This window comes from Pongo pygmaeus, chromosome 9, assembly GCF_028885625.2.
Source record: "Pongo pygmaeus isolate AG05252 chromosome 9, NHGRI_mPonPyg2-v2.0_pri, whole genome shotgun sequence".
NCBI lineage: Eukaryota > Metazoa > Chordata > Mammalia > Primates > Hominidae > Pongo > Pongo pygmaeus.
In genome coordinates, this window is record NC_072382.2 from 5,217,739 (window position 1) to 5,240,961 (window position 23,223).

The following is a 23,223-nucleotide window of genomic DNA, read 5'->3' on the forward strand; positions in this document are numbered from 1 at the left end:
TGTGGGTGGTTCTGGGGACAGGAATTAGAGGACTGGGGACACGGTAGGAAGGAGAACTTCTACTATAACCTTTTTCTTCAGTTTGAGTTTCTTTTTTTCAAAAACCATGTATGTGTATATATATGTGTGTGTGTGTATAGGTGTCTATATACATAGTCATATGTGCCTGAATTGTGCCCCTAAAATTTGTATGTTAAAAACTTAACCTCCAGTGTACCTCAAAGTATAACTGTACTTAAAGATATGACCTTTGAAGAGGTGATTAAGGTTAAATGAAGTCATATGGGTGAAGCTGTTTAAAAAAATTTTTTTAAGCCTTTTTTTTTTTTTTTTTTTTGAGACGGAGTCTAACTGTGTAGCCCAGGCTGGAGGGCAATGGTGCAATCTTGGCTCACTGCAACCTCTGCCCCCTGGGTTCAAGTGATTCTCCTGCCTCAGCCTCCCAAGTAGCTGGGATTACAGGCGTCTGCCACCACACCCTGCTAATTTTTGTATTTTTGCTAGAGATGGGGTTTCACCATGTTGACCGGGCAATGGAAAGACATAAGTGAACAGCAGCCACCTCTAAAATCTCCCTAGAGCCTGCCAAATTACACTCTATTTTTCCCCAGGGAAATTTTAATGCACACTTGGGCATGGACCTGACTCATGGGCACCACGTATACTCACCTTACTTTGGGGAAGACTGAGAATGATGGTGATGGTGCCAGGCCTTGAGTTTTCCCCGCCACTGACACCTGCCAGGGCTGGGAGGCCCACCTGTCTCGGAGAGTCCTGCCTTCCCCAGACACTGGCGCTGGTGGGGTGCTCACCAGGCATGGGAGGCTCAAGGCAGGCTCGGGGTGAAGTGGGGGCCCCCTTCCTTGTCAGCTGTCCTGCCCTGTGGCTCCTGGGGTCCCAAGTGGAGTGACTGATGCCTGAGTGGCTGGTGGGGAATCTAGACCTGGCTGAAGCCTGGGCCCCAATGCCAGCCCAGTGAAGAGCCTGAGACTCGGGGGACAGCCCAGACCCAAGCAGGCTGACAAACAGAAGCACCCAGAACAGGCAGGGCTCCACGACCTCGCTTTTCCCATCAGAGCCGGGTAACCTGTCACTGGGCCCATGTCTCCTTCTCCCCGTGAGCTGTGTGGGGCCTCTAAGCAGGGACCCAGGCAGTGGGCCAGGGCCCCTCTGATCAGCCTCAGCCTAATGGGGTGGAGGAGGCAGGGGTGGGTCTGGTGGGGACTGAGGTGGGAGGGGCACCTGCCCCTAGGAGCTGTGTCTCCCAGAGCGCAGTGTCTTCCCCAGTGAGGCCCGCGATGTCCATCTCCAAAGCAGACCGTTAGGATCTTCAAGTGAGGATCTAAGAAAACAGTCCGGGCCGGGCACGGTGGCTCTTGCCTGTAATCCCAGCACTTTGGGAGGCCGAGAAGGGCGGATCACCTGAGGTCAGGAGTTCGAGACCAGCTGGTCAACATCGTGAAACCCCCATCTCTACTAAAAATACAAAATTAGCTGGGCGTGGTGGCGCATGCCTGTAATTCCAGCTACTCGGGAGGCTGAGGCAGGAGAATCGCTTGAACCCGGGAGGTGGAGGTTGCAGTGAGGCAAGGTCGCGCCACTGCACTCCAGCCTGGGCAATAAGAGCAAAACTCCGTCTCAAAAAAAAAAAAAAAGAAAGAAAAAGTAAACGGTCCGATCTCTCGTAGGTCTGATTATCAGGATGATATCTGGCTGGGGCAGTGGAGATTCAAAAGAGAATTGTAGCGGCCGCAGAAACACCGTCCCAGAGCGGCGAAGAGAGGGCCCGGGAGGGAGGCGGCTCTGCGGCTCCCCAGAGGAGCGGGGCCGTCCGCGGCGCAATGGCGGCCCCCGGTGGCGGTGACTGGAATGGGCCCCGCGCAAGGCCGAGGGCCAGGGTGTGCAGGGCGCGGTCTGCAAGGTGGCTTCGGTGCCCCTTTACCCGCGCGGGGTCGGGGACTCGGAAGCCGCGAGGTTGCCCCAAGCGCACCCAGCAGCTGCGCGCTCACGCTCGCCCCTCCCGCAGTCTGATCTGATGGTTGACCAGCTGCCCTCCGCCCCGCCCCCTGCAACTTTTGCAGATAAGCCCCCAGGAAGCAAAAGAACATCGGATACACACAAACATCAACAAAGCCCCTACTGTGTGTGCCTGGACCTCAGCAAAGGGCAAGAGAGAGGCAGGCTCCACCACCTCCACAACTTCCTGTTCTTGTGTTAGGAATTTATTATGTTCACTATATTTATCTATCAATACATTTATTCTGTTTCCTATATGCAAGTATTCATCCTCATGTTGATTCTGAAAAGGGGGTACCAATATCACTCCCATTTTACAAATGAGCAAACTGAGGTGCAGGAACGTGAATTTCACTAACGCTGTCGAGAAACGTTTGGAATTTGGCAGGGCACAGTGGCTCACGCCTGTAGCCCTAGCACTTTGGGAGGCCAAGGTGGGTGGATCACTTGAGCCCAGGAATTCGAAACCCCATCTTTACTGAAAAATATAAAAATTATCCAGGTGTGGTGGCATGCACCTGTAGTCCCAGCTACTTGGGAGGCTGAGGTGGGAGGATCGCTTGAGCCTAGGAGGCAGAGGTTGCAGTGAGCCGTGATCATGCCACTGCCCTCCAGCCTGGGCGACAGAACGCGACTCTGTCTCAAAACAAACCAAAAACCAAAAAAACATGTGGAGTGGTGGAGACTGCATCTCAGAAGCCAAAAATCCCTGGCTTCCTGGACCAGCACAGCCCACTGACCAGAGGAGGACATGGGAAGGCGGGTAAGGAGAGCTGCTCACCTTTTATTGCACCAGACTTCATGCCGGAGACCCCATACTGGGCATAGCTGGGGGCACCAAGGTTTAGAAGGAGCCACAGTCCTGCCTCTGGGATGCTGCTGTCCAGTTGGGAAGGGGGAACGGTCAGTGCAGAAGAAAGAAGATGGAAACAGCAAGGCCACTCCTCACAGCCCTCCTGGTGCGGGGGAAGGAGCCCAGCAAGAATTTCTGCTCCACCAAGGGCAGAAAGCAGGAAGCTCCCCTAGGCTGCGGGGATGAGAGGGAACATGTGGAGGAGGAGGGGCTACAGCCTCGGGAGGGGAGGCGGAGGGCAGAAGAGAGGAAAAGCCAGGGAGGAGCCCGAGGCCGGATGAATGCCACAGCCCTTCGAAGACAGACACTGGAGCCCCAGGGCTAGGGCCTTCTTCTTCTTCTTCTTCTTCTTCTTCTTCTTCTTCTTCTTTTCTTCTTCTTCTTCTTCTTCTTCTTCTTCTTCTTCTTCTTCTTCTTCTTCTTCTTCTTCTTCTTCTTCTTCTCCTTCTCCTTCTCCTTCTCCTTCTCCTTCTCCTTCTCCTCCTCCTCCTCCTCCTCCTCCTCCTCCTCCTCCTCCTCCTCCTCCTTCGTCTTCGTCTTCGTCTTCGTCTTCTTCTTCTTCTTCTTCTTCTTCTTCTTCTTCTTCTTCTTCTTCTTCTTCTTCTTCTTCTTCTTCTTCTTCTTCTTCTTCTTCTTCTTCTTTTTTTTTTGTTTAGACTCGGTCTGTTGCCCAGGCTGGAGTGCAATGGCGCATTCTTGGCTCACTGCAACCTCTGACTCCAGGGTTCAATTGATCCTCCTGCCTCAACCTCCTGAGTAGCTGGGACTACAAGCGCCCGCCACCACACCCAGCTAATTTTTGTATTTTTAATAGAGACAGAGTTTCACCATGTTGGCCCTAGGCTGGTCTTGAACTCCTGACCTCAGGTGATCCACCTGTCTCGGCCTCCCAAAGTGCTGGGATACAGGTGTGAGCCATCATGCCCAGCCGGGCTAGGGCCTTCTAAGAAATAAGGGGTGTTGGTCAAATGGGGGACTCTCTTAGAGCCTCCCTGGGGGAGTGCATGAGTCCTACACGCTCCCACCTAGAGGAACAATGCCTCAGGCCATGGCAGGGCTGGGTCCCCGGTAGCCACTATGCATCCCCGGCTGCCTCACTTCCCTCTCCAGGGTTTCGCTGTGCTGGCCAGGCTGGTCTCAAACTCTTGACCTCAGGTGATCCACCCGCCTCGGCCTCCCAAGGTGCTGAGATTACAGGCATGAGCCACTGATTCCAGCAGGTGGCAGCCCCAAGCCCAGGTTGGATCCCTCATTCACCCTTTCCTCGACACAAACAGGGAAATACAGCTAGCCCTGAGGGGCTGGGCCCAGTTTTGGTAAACGGTCTTTGAGCTCTGGAAAGAAAACTGTTTATCCAGGCACCCTCTCTACTGAGATGACCCAAAAGCCATGGGCAAACACCACGGCAAACACGGCCTCTTCCCCCTCCCACAGCTCAGAGGGGCCTTCTCCTCCCGCTGCCACACTGCATTCTCACTTATTCACTCAACAACCATTTACTGAGCACCTGTTATGTGCTAAACCCTGTGCAAAGTAACATCTACACTTTCGGTATCTGCTAAGATTCAAATTTTCATCATTTATTTTAAATCTTTATTTACTTCAGGAACCACAATTTTGGAGAAATTGTTATTATTTTCAGTAAAATGTGGATATGACATATCTCTTTGACAGCATCTATTGTGTTTTGCATTTTGTTCAATTGGGTGAGGCGAGGTGACTGATATATTCCACCTGTTACACACATAGAATATATAACATAATATATAATATACACATTAGATAACAACTCTCCCTTCTCTTTTCTTTCTTTTTACATTGGAGAAGCCACATATTTACAGGGTTCACGATAAAATCCTAACAGCATTAAAGCATTGTGGCAGAGACAGAGTTGACCAAACGTCCGCGGGCTCATCTCTATTTCCCAGACTCCCCTACAGTTTGGTTAGGGCCTTGGGACTGGTTCTGGTCAATGGAATGGAAATAAAGTGTTCTCCTGGGACAAGGCAGCTAGGAGCTAGCCTGCTTCCTCTGTCTCTTCCCCTACTGGGGCAATCAGGGGGCCTTGGTTCCTGCAAGGTGGAGGAGAACTGCCCCACACATAGTGGACTCCGTGGAAGTGGGAAATGGCCCTTCCTGATTAAGCCACTGAGATGTCAGGGCTTATTTCTTATCACAGCACAGCCTGGCCTAACCTGACTAATGCAAGTTAGACAGTGAAAAGTAGGCCTCCTCTCAGACTTTCAGTCCGCTCCCAATACAGGTACTGTTGCCAGGTCTTTGTGTCACTTTCCCAAAATGTTATCTCTTCTCTAGAAGCCTGAAAAAGACTCCCCTGGGAGCCTTAGGAGTGGGCAGAGGCTGAGCCCTGCTGGCCAGAGCCCTTCAGCAGCCAGGTGGGTGCCCAGAGGAGCCCCGTTCGCGGTTCCTGCTCACAGCGCCAGACCTCCACCCCAACCCAGGTCTCCTGCGCTATGGCCACCAGGGAAGCAGGTGGAAAATGGCATTTGACAGGCTCCCAAACCCAAGCACACCTAATAGAGAAGGAGCAGAGAGGAGGCTCAGCTGGAAAGATTGAGTGTGACTCAAGCCTCGCATTCTTCTCCTCCTGCCTGCCCCACGGGATCAAACTTGGATTTGAGGCCTGCCTGCAACTTGCCTCCTTTTCCAAATGTGTTATTTATTTATGATGAATAGAGCATGAGATGAAACTTTGGTTCCTTGAAGTGAACTGTCTTTTAATGACTTCCTTTTCAGAATTTAAAACTGCTTCTTTTTCTTCCGGATTATGAAAGCCACACTTGCTTCATGCTTTTTTTTTGAAACAGGGTCTTGCTCTGTCACCCAGGCTGGAGTGCAGTGACGTGATCATGACTCACTGCAGCCTGGACCTCCTGGGCACAAGTGATCCTCCCAAGTCAGCCTCCTGAGTAGCTGGGACTACAGGCTCATGCCACCATGCCTGGCTAAGTTTTGTATTTTTTGTAGAGACAGAGTTTCACCATGGTGGCCAGGCTGGTCTCAAACTCTTGACCTCTGGTGATCCACTCGCCTCGGCCTCCCAAGGTGCTGGGATTACAGGCATGAGCCAGCACATCCAGCAGCTTCATGCTGTAAAAAAAATAAACCCGAATCACAAAATACAGAAACATTCAAAGGAAAATAATTAAGATGACACATAATCCATCACCCAAACGTGACCACTGCAACCTCAGGGGTGCGGTCCTTGCAGACTATTCTATACATAGATAAAAACCTGTTGCTATGCTTGAGGGCCTTTTTCTTGAACCAAAATAAGAACAAATGATATTTTGTTTTTAACTTGTTTTTTTTTTTTCTAATAAAATGGATGTGTTTCCAGGTTAACAACTGTAGGTTTATATTGTCAGGTTTGGTTTGGTCTGGTTTGAAAACTACCTAATATTTTGCTGCTAGAAGAAAGTCCACCAAAATGTTAATGGACACTATATCTAGATTTTGGAATTGTCATAATTTTTTTAATGTCCTCATTTTTTTTTTGAGCATGGGACTACAGGCTAAAAACTTAAATATAAAATTTAAAAAAGTGTATTCTCATAAGTAAACACTGTTTAATATTAAACTTCAGTGAATTTGTTTTTCACTTTAGTTATATTGACCTGGTTTTTCTTTGAACTCTCACAAGAATGTAAGCAATATTTCTACTTTGTTTACTTATTTATTTATTTATTTATTTATTTATTTATTTTGAGACAGAGTTTTGCTCTTGTTGCCCAGGCTAGAGTGCAATGGCGAAGTCTTGGCTCACTGCAACCTCCACCTCCTAGGTTCAAGCGATCCTCCTGCCTCAGCCTCCCAAGTAGCTGGGATTACAGGCGCCCACTACCATGCCTGGGTAATTTTTGTATTTTTAGGAGAGACGGAGTTTCACCATGTTGGCCAGGCTGGTCTCGAACTCCTGACCTTAGGTGATCCACCCGCCTTGGCCTCCTAAAGTGCTGGGATTACAGGCATGAGTCACCGTGCCCGGCCAACATTTCTATTTTAAAAATGTTTTTTTTCTTAATGTGGTAGATTCCTGGGAGGTGATTATATTATCTCCTTTATACCTTTTGTTATAAGTTAAATATTTACTAATAGTGTTTTGAAACCACTGAAATAAATACAATTAGTGAGCCACCACGCCCAGCCAAGGGGAGATATTAATTCAGATTCTTTGTACGCTTTTTATGTGTTCAGTTGCTAAAACATAACATTTGCAGCTTATTTAAGGACGTTGGCGTGAATATTTGGACTTTAAAACTGACTTTTTCTACTTTCAAAGACGTGTATGTGTGCATGTGTGTGTGTCTGTGTATGCGTGTGTGTGTCAGTGTGTGTGTGTCTGTGTATGCATGTGTATGTGTCAGTGTGTGTCTGTGTGTGTGTGCATTGTGTGTGTGTCAGTGTGTGTGTGTCTGTGTGTGTGTGTGTATGTGTGCATGTGTGTGTGTCGGTGTGTGTCTCTGTGTCTGCGTGTGTGCATGTGTGTGTGTCTGTGTGTGTGTGCGTGTGTGTGTCGGTGTGTGTCGGTGTGTGCATGTGTTTTTAAACAGCATCTCCCCTTTGTTGCTCAGGCTAAAGAGCAGTGGCACAATCATAGCTCAATGAAGCCTCAGCCTCCCAAGTAGCTAAGACTGCAGGTGTGAGCCACCATACCCAGCTAATTTTTAAATGTTTTGTAGAGATGGGGTCTCACTATGTTGCCCAGGGTGGTTTCAAATTCCTAGTCTCGAGCAATCCTCCTGCCTCGGCTTCCCAAAGTGCTGGGATTACAAGAGTGTGCCACTGCATGCAGCCCCAATGGCCCTATTTTAACAATCTGGTCCTTATTTGAAAATAAAGCAAGTTGTAAATAGACTATTGGAAATCCAGGATAATGGAATCAGGCTCTTTGCCTTTATTTTTTATTTTATTTATTTATTTTTTATTTGAGACAGAATTTCACTCTTGTTGCCCAGGCTGGAGTGCAGTGGCACGATCTTGGCTCGCTACAACCTCCACCTCCCAGGTTCAAGCCATTCTCCTGCCTCAGCCTCCTAACTAGCTGGGATTACAGGCATGAGCCACCACGCCCAGCTAATTTTGTATTTTTAGTAGAGACAGGGTTTCACCATGTTGGCCAGGTTGGTTTCGAACTCCTGACCTCAGATGATCCACCCACCTCGGCCTCCTAAAGTGCTGGGATTACAGGTGTGAGCCACCACACCTGGCCCTTCTTTGTCTTTAATGCTAAGACAGTCTGGCTTCAAAATAAATATTTTAGGAACAAACCAGATGAACAAATTGATGATTGGGGACAGAAAATCTCCCCAAAGCTTTATTTCAGATTAATAGTTTGAATCAATAGTGTTGATTTTTGTAGCACATATAATCGTTCAGTGCCTTGCAAATATTTTTAAAGTTAGAAATTAAAACCTATGCTATTCTGTATAAGCCTCCATGTCCACGGGCTTTATTCTGTAAGTGGTCATTTATTTTTCTCACCACGTTGTGTATTTTCCTATGCCGAAAGATATATTTATTTTATTTTATTTCAGCTAATGAAATTTATGCTCAAAAATGTGTTTTAAATATGTACTGATAAGAGAACAGTTCCCTTATTTGGGAGGTGTTTGTAATCTAATGTTAAATGGGCAGGGAGAAGGACATTACATTGTTTATATATTAAATTATGTTTATATGAAAATTCAAGGGAAAAATAACAAAATTAGCAAAAATCAGTTGGTGGACAGGGTGAACTTTTTTTTTTTGTTTGGCTTGCTGTCTTTCCCTTTTTCCTATATTCCAAGTGTTTTGTGATTTCATTTGCTTATTAAAAAAACCTAAAAATTAAAGACATCTTCCAAAATAATATAAAGTCTATTTAATTTCATCCACCAAAAACATTTTTTTATGCTTATAACGACTTATGTTCATTGTGCAAACAAAGATGAGATGTTCCAAAAAATATACATGAGGACATTAAAAAATCACTGTCATTCCAAAATCTAGCTATATTCTCTATTAACATTTTGCTGTATTTGCTTTCACTCTTTTTTCTCTTTTCCTTTTTTCTTTTCTGTTTTTTTTTTGTTTGTTTTTGTTTGTTTTGTTCGAGATAGGGTCTGGTTCTGTTGCCCAGGCTGGAGTGCAGTGGCACGATCACGGTTCACTGCAGCCTCAATTTCCTGAGAACAAGCAATCCTCTCGCCTTAGCCTCCCAAGTAGCTGGGACTACAGGTGCGCACTACCGCGCCTGGCTAATTTTTTTCTATTTTTTTTGTAGAGATGGAGTCTCAGTATGTTACCTAGCTTGGTCTTGAACTCTGAGCTCAAGCAATGCTTCCGAAACCTTGGCCTCCCGAGTTGTCAGATTATACATGTGAGTCACCTCACCTGGCTACTCTCATTCTTTAAAAGCAGTGTTTAGTGTGATTGGAATTCGAGTATATGTAGAGTTTTTTTTTTTCTTTTTCTTTCTTTTTATGTTTTTGAGATGAGATTTCACTGTGTTGCCCTGGCATAGCTGCAGTGAAGTGGCATGATCATAGCTCACTGCAGCCTCAGATAAAGGGTTTTTTTTTTCTTTTTCTTGAAATATCATGAGCATTTTACATGATGTTACTTTTGTTGAAATATTATTTGTAATGCTTGCTTAGGAGTCTTCAACATGAATAGCCTACAATACATGTCATAATTCTACATTTTGTCAATGTAGCTGCTTTCCTTGCCTTGCCTTTTACAAATCGTGTTGCACTGAACAACACCGTACATAATATTTTTACTTGTCTTTGATTATTTCCTAGAGATGAAGTCTTAGAGGTGAAATGACTAGGTCCAGGGGCAAAAAACTTTTTTATTTTATTTTATTTTTGAGACAGAGTCTCATTCTGTCGCCCAGTCTGGAGTGCAGTGGCACGATCTTGGCTCGCTGCAACCTCCACCTCCCAGGTTCAAGCAATTCTCCTGCCTCAGCCTCCAGAATAGCTGGGACTACAGGTGCACGCCACCACACCCGGCTATTTTTTGTTTTTAGTAGAGACGAAGTTTCACTGTTTGGCCAGGCTGATCTGGAACTGGTGACCTCACGTGATCCGCCCACCTTGACTTCCCAAAGTGCTGGGATTACTGGCGTGACCCACCACGTCCAGCTAGTAAAAACAAACAAACAAACAAACAAACAAAATACATATATATAATGCCCTTCCTATGTTTTTGAACTGCCTGACCAAGAAGTGTCTTCAATGTACGCACTTGTGCTCAATAAGAATATCTTTTAATTCTAAAAAAGGAGAAAAAGAACTTAAACTATTTTAAAAGGTAAAAAGTGCATCTCATTATTCTTTCTTAGCATTGCTTTGGTTACTAGTAAGGCTGCGTCTGCTTTTCCTGATTGGCCAGCTGTTGTTCTTTCTGTGAATAATGTTTCAAGTCTTTTTTTTTTTTGCCTGTTAGGATGTATTTATTTAAATAAATACATGTATTTAAATAAACTCTTTACCAGAAATATTATTTCTTTAGTTACAATATTTATGACAAATATTTCCCCATATTGTTCTGTAACTTTAAATTTTGTTTTTTATCACTTTTGGTACACACAAGTTTGCATTTTTACATGGTAAAATGTTGGTTTTGCTTGCTGAGAATTCCTTCATGGCTTTTATGTGTTAAAAGAGCATCTTCATACTTGTCTGAATGTTCCACCTAGATTTTTTAATGTACTTTATTTTATTTATTTATTTATTTATTTTTATTTATTTATTTTTTTTGAGATGGAGTCTCGCTCTGTCGCCCAGGCTGGAGTAGAGTAGCGCGATCTCGGCTCACTGCAAGCTCCACCTCCCAGGTTCACGCCATTCTCCTGCCTCAGCCTCCCAAGTAGCTGGGACTACAGGTACGCGTCACCACGCCCCACTAATTTTTTTTTTTTTTTTTTTTTGGTATTTTTTGGTAGATACGGGGTTTCACCATGTTAGCCAGGATGGTCTCCATCTCCTGACCTCGTGATCCGCCCGCCTCGGCCTCCCAAAGTGCTGGGATTACAGGCATAATGTGCTTTATTCATTTATTTATTTAGAGACGGAGTTTCGCTCTTGTTGCCCAGGCTGGGGTGCAATGGTGCGATCTCGGCTCACTGCAACCTCTGTCTCCCGGGCTCTCCTGCCTCAGCCTCCCGAGTAGCTGGGCTTACAGGCATGCGCCACCACGCCAGGCTAATTTTGTAGTTTTAGTATAGACGGAGTTTCTCCATGTTGGTCAGGCTGGTCTCAAACCCCCTAACTCTGGTGATCCGCCTGCCTCGGCCTCCCAAAGTGCTGGGATTACAGGCGTGAGCCACCGTGCCCAGCCAATGTGCTTAATTTTTTTAAGTTAACTCTTTAACTCATCTGGAATTATTTTGATGAATGGCGTGAGGCATACATGGAACCAAGCTTTTCCCAAACAACCAATTTTCCAGTATAGTTATTAATTAATATTCCCTTTCTCCAATTAATTTGTAATTCTTCTTTTTACCACATGAGAAGGCTTTACATCTATGAGAGTCCATTGTCTGGGCCATTTACTTTATTTCACTGGTCTGTCACTTCTTGAACCAACATACCACAATATTTATATTGATACTTTATCTTTTCATATCTGATATGAAAATCATTCTTTTTTTTTCAAAAACATCTCAAGTTATTTTTATTAGTTTATTCATACAGATGAAAAAGTTTAGGATTTTGACACATTTTACCAGATCTCATGGAATTTTCTTTGGTACTGCACTTGTTCAGTTTTCCAATCCTCAATCATGGTAGAGCTGTAGTTTTCCTTATATGGGCCCTGCTCAAATTGTTAGAAATTCTTATTTCTAAGAAATGTATTATGACTATCATAAGGCGATTTTCCCATCCCACCCCTGCTCAGGTTACTACCAATTATTGTTGGAATAACAGAAAGTGTTTTTTTCCCTATTCATCATACACATAGCTACTTGCTGCAATTATGGATTCTGAGAATGTCTTAGGTGACTATTTGGGTTTTCTAGGTAGGCCCTCACATCTGCAAATAGTAGTATTTCTGCCTTTTTTTTTTTTGGTATTTACACTTCTTGCTTCAATTATGGATTCTGAGAATGTCTTAGGTGACTATTTGGGTTTTCTAGGTAGGCCCTCACATCTGCAAATAGTAGTATTTCTGCCTTTTTTTTTTTGGTATTTACACTTCTTGCTTCATGTTTTACTGCATTGGCCAGGGCTGGTAGAAAGATGTTCAGTGGTCACGTGAGGTTTTACTACTGACTTTATTAGAAATGCTTCTGGTGTTTCTCATCTGAGTTCCGTTGTCGCTTAGATTTTGAAATCGCTTTTTAAAAATCGTGTTCAGAAAGCACATCTCATGGAAATGACAAATATGAGAACTAAAACCGACAAATTTCTCCCCAAAATCCCACATGCAGAGCCTCCTGGCCCGGAGCCTCCTGAGGCGTCGGTTCTTTGATGACTTCCCATTTCTTTTCCTTTTTTTTTCTTTTTTTTTTTTTTGACGGAGTCTGGCTCTGTCGCCAGGCTGGAGTGCAGTGGCGCGATCTTGGCTCACTGCAATCTCCGCCTCCCGGGTTCCAGTGATTCTCCTGCCTCAGCCTCCCAGGTAGCTGGGATTACAGGCGCCTGCCACTATGCCCGGCTAATTTTTGTATTTTCAGTAAAGACGAGGTTTCACCATGTTGGCCAGGCTGGTCTCGAACTCCCGACCTCAGGTGATCCGCCCGCCTCGGCCTCCGAAAGTGCTGGGATTACAGGCGTGAGCCACCGCGCCCAGCTCATGACTTCTCATTTCTTCCTTGGTTCTTTCGGAGCCACTTTGGGAAATTCGGTTCTATCTGCAGTGGTAAAATACAGGTCGGCTCTCCCCGCGCGCGGCCAATGGACGCTCCCAGCGCGGACAGACAGGCCCTTTGCTGGAGCTGGGCAGGGCGAAGGGACCCCAGGGCGGGGCTTCATTCGAGTCCGGCCCCGCCCACCGCTGCAGCTGCGCATGCGCCATGTACAGGCTGCTTTGGACCCTCCCGCGTGCCGTTCTTACCCGGCCTGCCCCGCGCCGCCGCTTCCGGAAGTGGGTCTCGTCTCCTCCCAAGCGGAGCATTTGTTCCTGAACCTGCCGGGTCTGCTACGGCACCGCAGGGCTGCAGAAACCCGGGGGCCAAGGGCGGGCTGCTTGCCGCTATGGCTGGCAGTCAGGACATATTCGATGCCATCGTGATGGCGGATGAGAGGTGGGTGGCGAGGCTGGGCCCGCACCCCGCCCTGTCTGGTCCTTTCCCAGCGGCTTCGCCGCCGGCTGCGGCCCAGGGCGGCTCTGCTGGAGCCTGGCGTCCCTTGGGCGTGCGCATTGGGGAGCGCCTGGTGGCCGTGGACGCAGGGACAAGTGTGGGCCTGATGCTCTGGTCCTCTTCTCCTGGCCCGCTCCGGCGGGGCACGTGCCCAGCTGCTCTTCCAGACCCGCCTTCCCTGTCAGGGCTGCCCCCAAGCATCTGCTCAGCCTGGTGGTTCTCCTCCTCCGAGGCCACCCCGTCCTCTGGGAGGATAGACCTTTGCCATCTGGGAGCTGCCTTTTTTTCTGGTTCCTTAATCATAGGACATACGGCAGTATTCATGGATGTGCTGATAGATGTGCCCGACCACACCCCTTTCCCTCCAGAGCCCCTGGGGAGCCCCTCGTGCTGCAACAGTGGGGGAGTTGTGAGTTGCCTCCTGGCTGACTTCCAATGCCCGGCCCAGAGGACACATCCATAGATGTTAGTTAAGAAATCGGCCGAACATTTAGCAGTCAGTCGCTGACGTTTATTTAGCTCGCGCAGTGAGTCAGACACTGAGCTAAACGTTCCACCCTGGTTATCTACTTCAGCCCTACTTAGTAAGTGGATTCTATTATTCCTCGGAATTTACAGACTAGGAGGCACAGTCACTTTCCAGGGTCACACAACTAATAAGTGGGGAGCTGTGCACCCTGCTTCATGGGGCGCTGCAGCCCACTCCTTGCATGTTTGGTGACTGCAGGTTAAGATAGTGCCAGTTCCACTGTTGGGCCTCAGGGTCAGTGCTATTCCGGGTACCAGTCGGAGTACATTTTGTGGTGATCTGATGCCATTTCTCTCTGTTGCCCTACCGATGTGATGTCAAATCCTGTGTATGTTGCAGTTTTTTGGAAGCGGTTGACTTGGACTAGTGCTACTTGAACACTCACAGAACTTTGGCCCCCTAACTCTGGCTGCAAACCAGACTTACCTAGGAGACTTTGCAAAGTAGATTCCGGGCCAGATGCGGTGCCTCACGCCTGTAATCCCAGCACTTTGGGAGGCCAAGGCGGGCAGATCACCTGAGGTCGGGAATTCGATACCAGCCTGACCAACATGGAGAAACCCTGTCTCTACTAAAAATACAAAATTAGCCGGGTGTGGTGGCGCAAGCCTGTACTGTAATCCCAGCTACCTGGGAGGCTGAGGCAGGAGAATTGCTTGAAACTGGGAGGCGAAGTTTTCGGTGAGCTGAGATCACACCATTGCACTCCAGCCTGGGCAGCAAGAGCGAAACTACGTCTCAAAAAAAAAAAAAAAAAGGCTGGGCGCGGTGGCTCACGCCTGTAATCCCAGCACTTTGGGAGGCCAAGGCGGGCAGATCACGAGGTCAGGAGATTGAGACCATCCTAGCTAACACGGTGAAACCCTGTCTCTACTAAAAATACAAAAAATTAGCTGGATGTGGTGGTGGGCGCCTGTAGTCCCAGCTACTTGGGAGGCTGAGGCAGGAGAGCGTGAACCAGGAAGCAGAGCTTGCAGTGAGCCGAGATCGCACCACTGCACTCCATCCTGGGCGACAAAGCGAGACTCCATCTCAAGAAAAGAAAGTGGATTGCAGGCCAGGTGCGGTGGCCCTCACTTGTAATCCCAACACTTTGAGTGGCCAAAGCTGGAGGATCGCTTGAGCCCAGGAGTTTGAGGCTATAGTGAGCTGTGATCGTACCATTGCACTCCAGGCAGGGCAACAGAGACCCTGTCTCAAAAAAAAAAAGAAAAAAAAGGAAGGAAGAAAGAAAAGTAGATTCCAGGGCCTTGCTCCAGACATACTGAATCTCTGGGGGTGAGGCTTTTGAGTTAATATCTTTGAATTTTCCTTGCTTCTAGTACCCTATCAGGTTTGGGAATCCCTAATTTAGTCCTTTGTTGTAGATGAAGAAACTGGGCTACAAGAGGTACAATGACTTCCAGAGGCAAATAGGAAGTGGTAGATCTGGGACTGGAATCTGTGCCTTCTGACTTGAATTTTAGGCTTTTCCTCCTTTACTCTGGCTTGTCTTACTGGGTCCGGGTAATACAAGAGAGAGAAGTTTTCCTGGAAAAAGTATTCTTTCTCCTGTTGATTTGATGAAGCATGCTTCTTCTTCACAGATTTCATGGGGAAGGGTATCGGGAAGGCTATGAAGAAGGCAGTAGTTTGGGTGTGATGGAGGGAAGGCAGCATGGCACGCTGCATGGAGCCAAAATCGGGTCTGAGGTAAGTGGGAACCCCCATCTGGAAATGAAGCCTCTTCATTTACAATTTATAATTTATTTCAATATTCAGTGTGATGGAGTAAGAATTGTCAGGCCTTTTAAAATCACAGTGCCGGATGGGTGCGGTGACTCACGCCTGTAATCCCAGCACTTTGGGAGTCTGAGGTGGGCGGATCACCTTGAAGTCAGGAGTTGGAGACCAGCCTGACCGACATGGTGAAACCCCGTCTCTACAAAAAATACAGAATTAGCTGGGCATGGTGGCGCATGCCTGTAATCCCAGCCACTTGGGAGGCTGAGGTATGAGACTCGCTTGAACCTGGGAGGCGGAGGTTGCAGAGAGCCAGGATCGCACCATTGCACTGCAGCCTGGGCGACGAGAGGGAAACTCCATCTCCAACAAACAACAACAAAAAATCACAGTGCCTTTGTGTGGGAGTTAATGGACTAGATGGACTGTTGCTGGAGAAATATTCTTAGTACAGAACCGAGAGTGCATTTTGCTGTGGGTAGATACAATTAAGTTATGCAGGCTGGGTAAGAGAAAACAAGTCCCTGGTGTCCTTAGTTTACTTGAGAGTGTCATGGTGCTGGCTCATGTACTAAGCCAGCTGAATCATTGTCCAAAGAATGGGTGCCCTCTGTCATGTGAAAATATTCCATTTATGTTTACGTTGAAATTTCATCAACTTTATGATTTTTTTTTTCTCTTCTTGCCCTTTGTCCTAGATTGGCCCTTACAGATAAGTGGCCCTTAGTGGCAAAGTCTGAGTTGAGGCAGTTATGACTATATTGGATGTTTGATGCTGCGAAACATCACCACAAAATGCATGGGCTTATCGCAGCAAATATTGATAGTCTCACATGTTTCTGAGGGTTGGGAACTCAGGAGCAGCTTTGCTGGGTGGTCCTGGCTCAGGGTGTCAGCCAGAGCCGTGTCACCTGAAGGCTTGACTGGGCTTGGAGGATCTGCCTCCAAGGTGGTGCTGTCACCTGACTGTGGGCATGGATGTCTCCATGGGGCTGCTTGTGTGTCCTCGTGACATTCAAGAGCGAGTGGTCCAAGAGAGCTGGTGAGGCAAGTGACATTGGCTTTTATCCCTAGACTCAGGAGCTTTGTGCTGTTCCTCCACATTCTGTTGGTTACGAAAGCCACCCTGGTGGAGTGTCGAGGGACCTGCACAGGGCATGGGTACTAGGAGATGAGGACTGGGGCATCTGGGAGGCTGGCTGCCCCACCGACGACCTAATCTCCTAATTTCCATTGCCTAATGCTCAACAGGTGCTTCCAGAAAATAGTGTGAGAAGCACCGCTGCCTTCTGCCCCCACCTTTTGTTTTGAGATCTTGGTAATGAAAGCGTAGCTAGTTGCGTATTAATTTCACTCTTAAATATTTTTCACATTCACAGATCGGGTGCTACCAAGGTTTTGCTTTTGCATGGAAATGTCTACTGCACAGTTGCACCACTGAGAAGGACAGGTAAAGGTGGAGATGTCTTTCTTTCTCAGCGTAGGAACCAGGAGTTCTAGTTCCATGGGTTACCAACATGCCCTTGAGTAATCAATCTGTGTGTTCCTCATGTGTAAAATGGAGAAAATTATCAGTGTCAAGCTTGAGTGTTGTTAGGAGATGTAACGGAAATACTAAATAGAAAGTGCCAGGCACATTTTAGGTGTTTGGTGGACACTGGCTGTTGTTGCTTCTCAAGAGTTCTATGCTCCTTCCTTTTACCTGGAGTCATTAGTGCACCACGTGGCTTTTAGATACCCTACCAATAAAATAATGTTGACATTGATCATATTTTCTCATTCACCTTTCCCCTGAGCTTCTAATAAACAAATTATAACAGTTTTATATGACTTGGACTCAGAGATGAGGACACCATTGTCATCAGTTTTTTAATGTAGCCAACTAAGTCTGTTAACAACAAAATGCATTTAAATGTGTTTAACTCCTTTCTGGAACTTGTCAACACTCAGTAAGTGTTAGCTGTCATTTGAATTGTTTTTAGCCTTTAAAAACTCTTCTCAGCCGGGCGCAGTGGCTCACGCCTATGATCCCAGCAGTTTGGGAGGCCGAGGCGGGCAGATCACGAGATCAGGAGTTCGAGACCAGCCTGGCCAATATGGTGAAACCCTGTCTCTACTAAAAATACAAAAATTAGCTGGGCATGGTGCCGTGTGTTTGTAGTCCCAGCTACTTGGGAGGCTGAGGTTGAAGAATTGCCTGAACCCAGGAGGCAGAGGTTGCAGTGAACTGAGATCATGCCACTGCGCTCCAGCCTGGGCGACAGAGCAAGACTCCTTCTCAAAAACAAACAAACAAACAAACAAAAACTCTTCTTCCTGCATTGTACTTACTGAAGCCCCATGTGACCCTGCTTTATCTATCTTCATTCTGAAGCTGGAAGTGAACCCTTGAGATGGTTTGGATACTCTGCTGTTCATGGGTGGCAGCAAGTGTGGGACCTGAGCTGGTGCTCTGTGTCATTCTGACACCTGGTGGCCTCACCCAGCATGGGAGGGGCACAAGGAGAGTGGATAGCTCTCTCCCTGACCACGTGACTTGTGCTTTTATTTGAAATCTCTTGAATTTCTAGAAATACTTTGAATATCTTGAATATTCAGATGTTTAAGAATGAGGATGCTTGCAACTGATACGGGTGGTTCTTTCTGCTCCGTTTGTACCAGCAGTTGGGAGTCGATGGGATTCTGGGTTAGCAGAGGGGCACTTGAGGACATTTTCCTCTTGGTTCTCAGGCAGCGGCCGGCAGCTGGGGATCCCAGGGGAATCGCTGTTGGCAGCCTGTGCTGCCACTAGGTGGCAGTCAAAGCTGAGCCTGGCTCTCAACTCCAGGCCACAAAAGGATGTGTGTTCTTGGAGTTCTCTGCCTGTCTCCCTTCTCCCGCAGCGGCAGAATCTGCCAGCTCCTGGAGAAGTGCTCCGCTGTGTGCCAGTGGTCCCATCCCAGGAGGTTGCCAGCCCTTACCCCAGAGCAGGGGTTTGCTGACGTCTGAAAGCAGCACACTCAGTCTAGCTAACACAGAAGAACCACTTTGGTTGACAAGGGGCTGGTGGCAGCCCTGCCAGACCCCCCTCGCAGCCGCCCTCATCCCATCCAGTAGTACCCAGAGGTCTCTTTGGAACCTAAGGCTTTATTGTAGAGCAGTGGTTCATGGAGGTTTGGATCTTATATGTCAGGTTTTTTTTTTTTTTAAATGGTGAAGGGCTGATATTGCATGTTTTACCTGTAAATTTTTCCAAATAAGGATGTTAAGAGAAAAACACCTGCCACCGCACTGTCATTCAGCAAAATGCTGGGCATTGTAACACCAAAGAAACCATGGAGAGCGGCATCTCAGGCCAAAAGATGGAGCTTTCCGTTGAGTAACTAGCTTTCCAGTAAACTGCGTGACACTTCTGTCCCCAGCTTCAGCAGTCTGGTGAAACCCTCCTGCAGACCAGCGCGCGCCAGGGCTGAGCACGGGGGCTCTGGCACCATCACTTTTGTTTCATTAGCCCTGAGCTGCTGACACCTGCCTGATATGTGCCGCCTCTGATGGTGCACCCGGCTGGGTGTGTCTGAGCAGCATCGCTGACCAGAGAAGTCACCGCTTGCCAAGTGGAAAGTGGGTGGTCCTCTGCATCGGGTTAGCATACAGCCACCTCCCACGTTTTGGCATCTCCCTTTGGTTTCCCTGGAAACCAGGTGCTTTGTTGCTAAAACTGACTTGCTTTGACCTTTCACAGTTTTGTATTTTCTCAGAGAGGTAGCCATCGTTAGCTCTTGTAAACTGGATGCTGCTGGCATACTTGCTCTTCTCTGTATCCAGGAGCACCAGCTGTTTGCACGTACACAGGAGGTCTTGGTTGCTTTGAATTGCTGTTGATTCATCCTAACCGTCAGTTCTTTAAAATTCCCTGAGTGGCCAGAGTATCTTGCCTACTCTGGCTACTCACATGGTCCAGTGCGGCATCGGGGCAGCATGCTTCTCAGGACCACCTGTGGTTCATTGAAAAGACCTGGCCCCACGAGATGTACACATGTGTGGACTATTTTTAAATCCCTGCAGGTGAGAGCCCTGGTCTCTAGGATCCAGAGGAAACCAAGAGACTAACATTTATTGAGCACCTACTCTGTGCTAGAGTCCAAGCTTCATGTCAATTTTTTTTTTTTTTTTTTTTTTGAGACGGAGTCTCACTCTGTCCCCTAGGCTGAAGTGCAGTGGTGCAATCTTGGCTCCCTGCAACCTCCACCTCCCAGGTTCCAGCAATGCTCCTGTCTCAGCCTCCCAGGTAACTGGGACTACAGGCACACACCATCACGCCCATCTAATTTTTGTATTTTTAGTGGAGACAGGGTTTCACCATATTGGTCAGGCTGGTCTTGAACTCCTGACCTCAGGTGATCCACCCGCCTTGGCCTCCCAAAGTGCTGGGATTACAGGCGTGAGCCACCGGGCCCGGCCCATGTCAGTTATTTAATCCTCTTGAAAGTCTGTGAGGTTGCTGTTACTCTCCCCATTTAAAAAAAAAAAAACAAAAATTTCTCACCATCTGGAGGCTGGGATGCCCCCCATTTTACAGATGAGGCCAGCAGGGTTGAAAGCAGGTAGCGAGGTGTTGGGGAGACGTCATGCCCAGGGCTGCTGTCTCCTGAGTGCACAGCCTTTCTGCAGAACCTCCTTGCCTCCCCAGCAAAGATCTGCCCTCCCTGGGTAGGGGACAGTACTGATTTCCGCCTTTGGAGGGAGGGGTTTGCTGGTTTACCTGCAGCTGAACTCTGGAAGGCTTTGAGCACAAAGATTCCAGATCCTGGAAAATCCCCAGACCCAGAGCAGGCCCGCTCGTGCCCAGCCCCAGTCCCTCTTGCCCAGTTCTGTCTGTTTCTGCGTGTGTGACCTCGAGAGTCAGCAGGGCTTCAGGCTGCCTCAGCCACTCAGCCCCGTGGTCGGGATGGAGGCATGTCTGTAAGCTAGGCACACACTTGCTGTCGAGGCACTGGGTATGGGCCTAAGCACGTTGCTAGGTAAATAAATATGATTTCGTGTAATGAGAAAATAATCATCCAGCTTTTGAACGAAGGCATTCTTAGCGCACCTGCTGGGTTTCAGTAAGCCAGCAGCATAGCTGTTGCGTAAGTTGAGCCTGTTGTGTGCACATGACTGAGGGTCTGTATTTCTGTGCTTTACAGCAGAAAGATGAAGGTCTTAGAATCATTAATTGGAATGATCCAGAAATTCCCTTATGATGACCCTACTTATGATAAACTCCATGAAGACTTAGACAAAATCAGAGGAAAATTTAAACAGGTGCGTGCACTGTGTGTTTCCTCCTGCTGGGAGCGCCTAATTGTGCCTTTCCCAGGCGGGGCGGCACACTCCCGGGGCCACTGCACCAATGGCCTGGGGCTGTGTGTACCGCGGAACTGTCCGTAGAGGCGCCTCATCCTTGAGTCGCAGTACAGGAAAACTGAAGACAGTCCAGAGAATAGGAGTTAGGACTCATTTATGGGCTGGCCACGTAGACAGGGAAAGCTATAGCTGGATACAGAGTTATCTTCTCATTTTTCAGTAAAAATGCACAAGATTAAAAATACCATCTCTTTTCTTTTGTGTTTTCAGTTTTGTTCATTACTCAACGTTCAGCCAGACTTTAAAATTAGTGCAGAAGGTTCTGGACTTTCATTTTGAGGAGGATGGATGAACAGAGACCGAACGTCGAGGAACAGATGTGTGTGTGATGTGTTTAGAAATGCGGTCAAGGGCCAGACGGTGCTGGGAAGGCCGTTGTTCAGTGGGAGGGTGAGGGTTCCGGTTCAGCCGTGGGAGGGCCTCCTTCCCTGGGGTTTTCTGCCTGTGTCACCTGGGTGCCCGCCTTGGGGCCTCTTCACACATGCCCTTTGTTGGGCTGAAGCCGTCCCTGGCAGAGCCCTCGTGCGGCTGCTCCCTGCTGCGCCCATGTGCATTGACTTGACGGCCTCTCCGGCAGCACAGGCCTAGCTGGTTCTGGGTTGGGGTTGGCTCTGGATAGGGTCAGTCACCGGGCCTGGACTCGAGGCAGTTATTTTTATTATTATTATTTTTTTTTTTGCAATGAGAGAGATGGTTGGCCCTGAATGAGGCTCGTGGGAGGTTTGGACGGGTGCTGTGCCGCAGGTCGAGGCCGCTTGTGTGCCAGGCGCTGCAGGACGTGCCTCCCATGTTTTATTCAATCCCTTCAGGAGCCCACTAGGTGGGTGTTATTCTCATTTTACAGAAGAGGAAGGTGAGACGCGAAGGGATTGCGTGGTCTAAGGGCACCCAGCAGCAGAGCTAGGACTTCCGCCCCAAGGCCGTGCCTCACTGCCACCAGGCACAGCCACTTCCAGAATGCACAGGGAGTCCCTGCCCTCCCTCCCAGGCCGCACGGGTCCTGCCGAGCCTCATGGAGCACAGGGGAGTCCGTGGTGGCCAGTTTGCCTGGGCATCTGGCTGAGAGGAAGAAAGGCCAGCCTGATCCTGAGGGGACCCAGACATATCCTTCGCACTGTCCCTAGAGGGGCAATGAGCTCTGCAGCATTAAAAAATGGTGAAGGGGGGAAATATTTTGAACCAAAGACCAAATGTTAGGCCGCCGTTATATTTGTAGAAACTTTGAGAACCATGCGTACAGGCTCCTGAATTCTCCCCTCTCCTAGGAGCTCTTTTGTCTCTGTCCTTACGAGGTGTCATACAGAGGCAGTGGGGTGGGCACTGATGAGCAGAGTGGATGGTTCAGTGGGTCCCCACGAGGCGAGTGGTCATATGCGATGGCACGTGTTCACGCATCCTCCTCTGTGCACCCCAGGGTCACCGACGTCCCCACACGCTGGCTCTCCACACCCCTCCTGTTCCAGAAAGCATGTCTGAAAGCAGTCCAGGAGATGATTAAGGAGTCGCCATGAATCCACTTTGGTTTTAAAACCATTCCTGAATGTCCCAGTGGATTGTGCGGTGCTCCCTAAGCTGCTGACTGCGGGAGCCAGAGCAGTGACCCCTGCGGGAGCAGCGGCAGGTGGACCTCCACGGTGGCTAGCTTTGTTTTTTTTCGTTTTTTCTTTTGAGGCGGAGTCTCACTCTGTCGCCGAGACTGGGGTGTATTGGCACGATCTCGGCTCGCTGTAACCTCCGCCTCCTGAATTCAAGTGATTCTCCTGCCTCAGCCTCCCTAATAGCTGGGATTACAGGCGCCCGCCACCACGCCCAAGTAACTTTTGTATTTTTAATAGAGATGGGGTTTTGCCATGTTGGCCAGGCTGGTCTTGAATTCCTAGCCTGAAATGATCCACCCATCTCCACCTACCAAAGTGCTGGAATTGCAGGCATGAGCCACCACTCCCGGCCTGCTTTTTGTTTTTGAAGACAAGACTTAGGTCTCCTCCTCCCGAACTCTAAACCTGCGTGTGTGGCTGTGCACCCCTCATTTGTAGCCTCACCTCAGGTCTGGGGAAGTCTGCGCTGGCATCTCCTCATCGTGCCTTCATCACAGCCGGTGCCTTCGGGTCAGAAAGACTCTCGTTCTTTCTAGATGGTGGGATCAGGGGCCTTTGTTGTGTTTCCCTTGGTGGATTTTTGTGTTTTGTAAGTTGTCTATTTTGATAATGTATTATTTTTATAATTGGAAAAAAAGTAAATAGCATATTTTAAAGTGAAAGTTTGTCTGGGACCATTTGTAACACATCATCATTTATAACACAACATCTAGCCAGTTTATTTCTTCCTCCAGGGCATTTAGGATCTGGATATGAAGGAAGACATGTGCCTTAGATTTCTGCCAGCTCGTCTCCTTAACCCAGC

General features: G+C 48.0%; 1 protein-coding gene across 2 annotated transcripts; it reads left to right on the forward strand.

Moving 5' to 3' along the window:
• Window positions 1-12,904: 12,904 nt before the first annotated feature.
• Window positions 12,905-23,080, forward strand: LTO1 (LTO1 maturation factor of ABCE1). 2 transcript variants are annotated; one of them, XM_054440766.2, is made up of 6 exons: window positions 12,942-13,127; window positions 15,300-15,405; window positions 16,815-16,885; window positions 20,601-20,718; window positions 21,031-21,139; window positions 22,235-23,080. In XM_054440766.2, exons 1-5 carry the CDS (start codon window positions 13,078-13,080, stop codon window positions 21,097-21,099), a joined length of 414 nt encoding a protein of 137 aa, XP_054296741.1. In that variant the 5' UTR covers window positions 12,942-13,077; the 3' UTR covers window positions 21,100-21,139; window positions 22,235-23,080. The 2 variants fall into 2 exon arrangements, with proteins under 2 accessions (XP_054296740.1, XP_054296741.1); XM_054440765.2 differs by having other exon boundaries at window positions 12,905-13,127; window positions 21,031-23,080.
• The last annotated feature ends 143 nt before the right edge of the window (window positions 23,081-23,223 follow it).

Coding starts and splice junctions, on each gene's coding strand:
- LTO1 (XM_054440765.2), top strand. CDS start 13,078: ATGGCTGGCAGTCAGGACATATTCGATGCCATCGTGATGGCGGATGAG. Junction 13,128..15,299: donor ATCGTGATGGCGGATGAGAG/GTGGGTGGCGAG, acceptor TCTTCTTCACAG/ATTTCATGGGGAAGGGTATC. Junction 16,886..20,600: donor TGCACCACTGAGAAGGACAG/GTAAAGGTGGAG, acceptor TGTGCTTTACAG/CAGAAAGATGAAGGTCTTAG.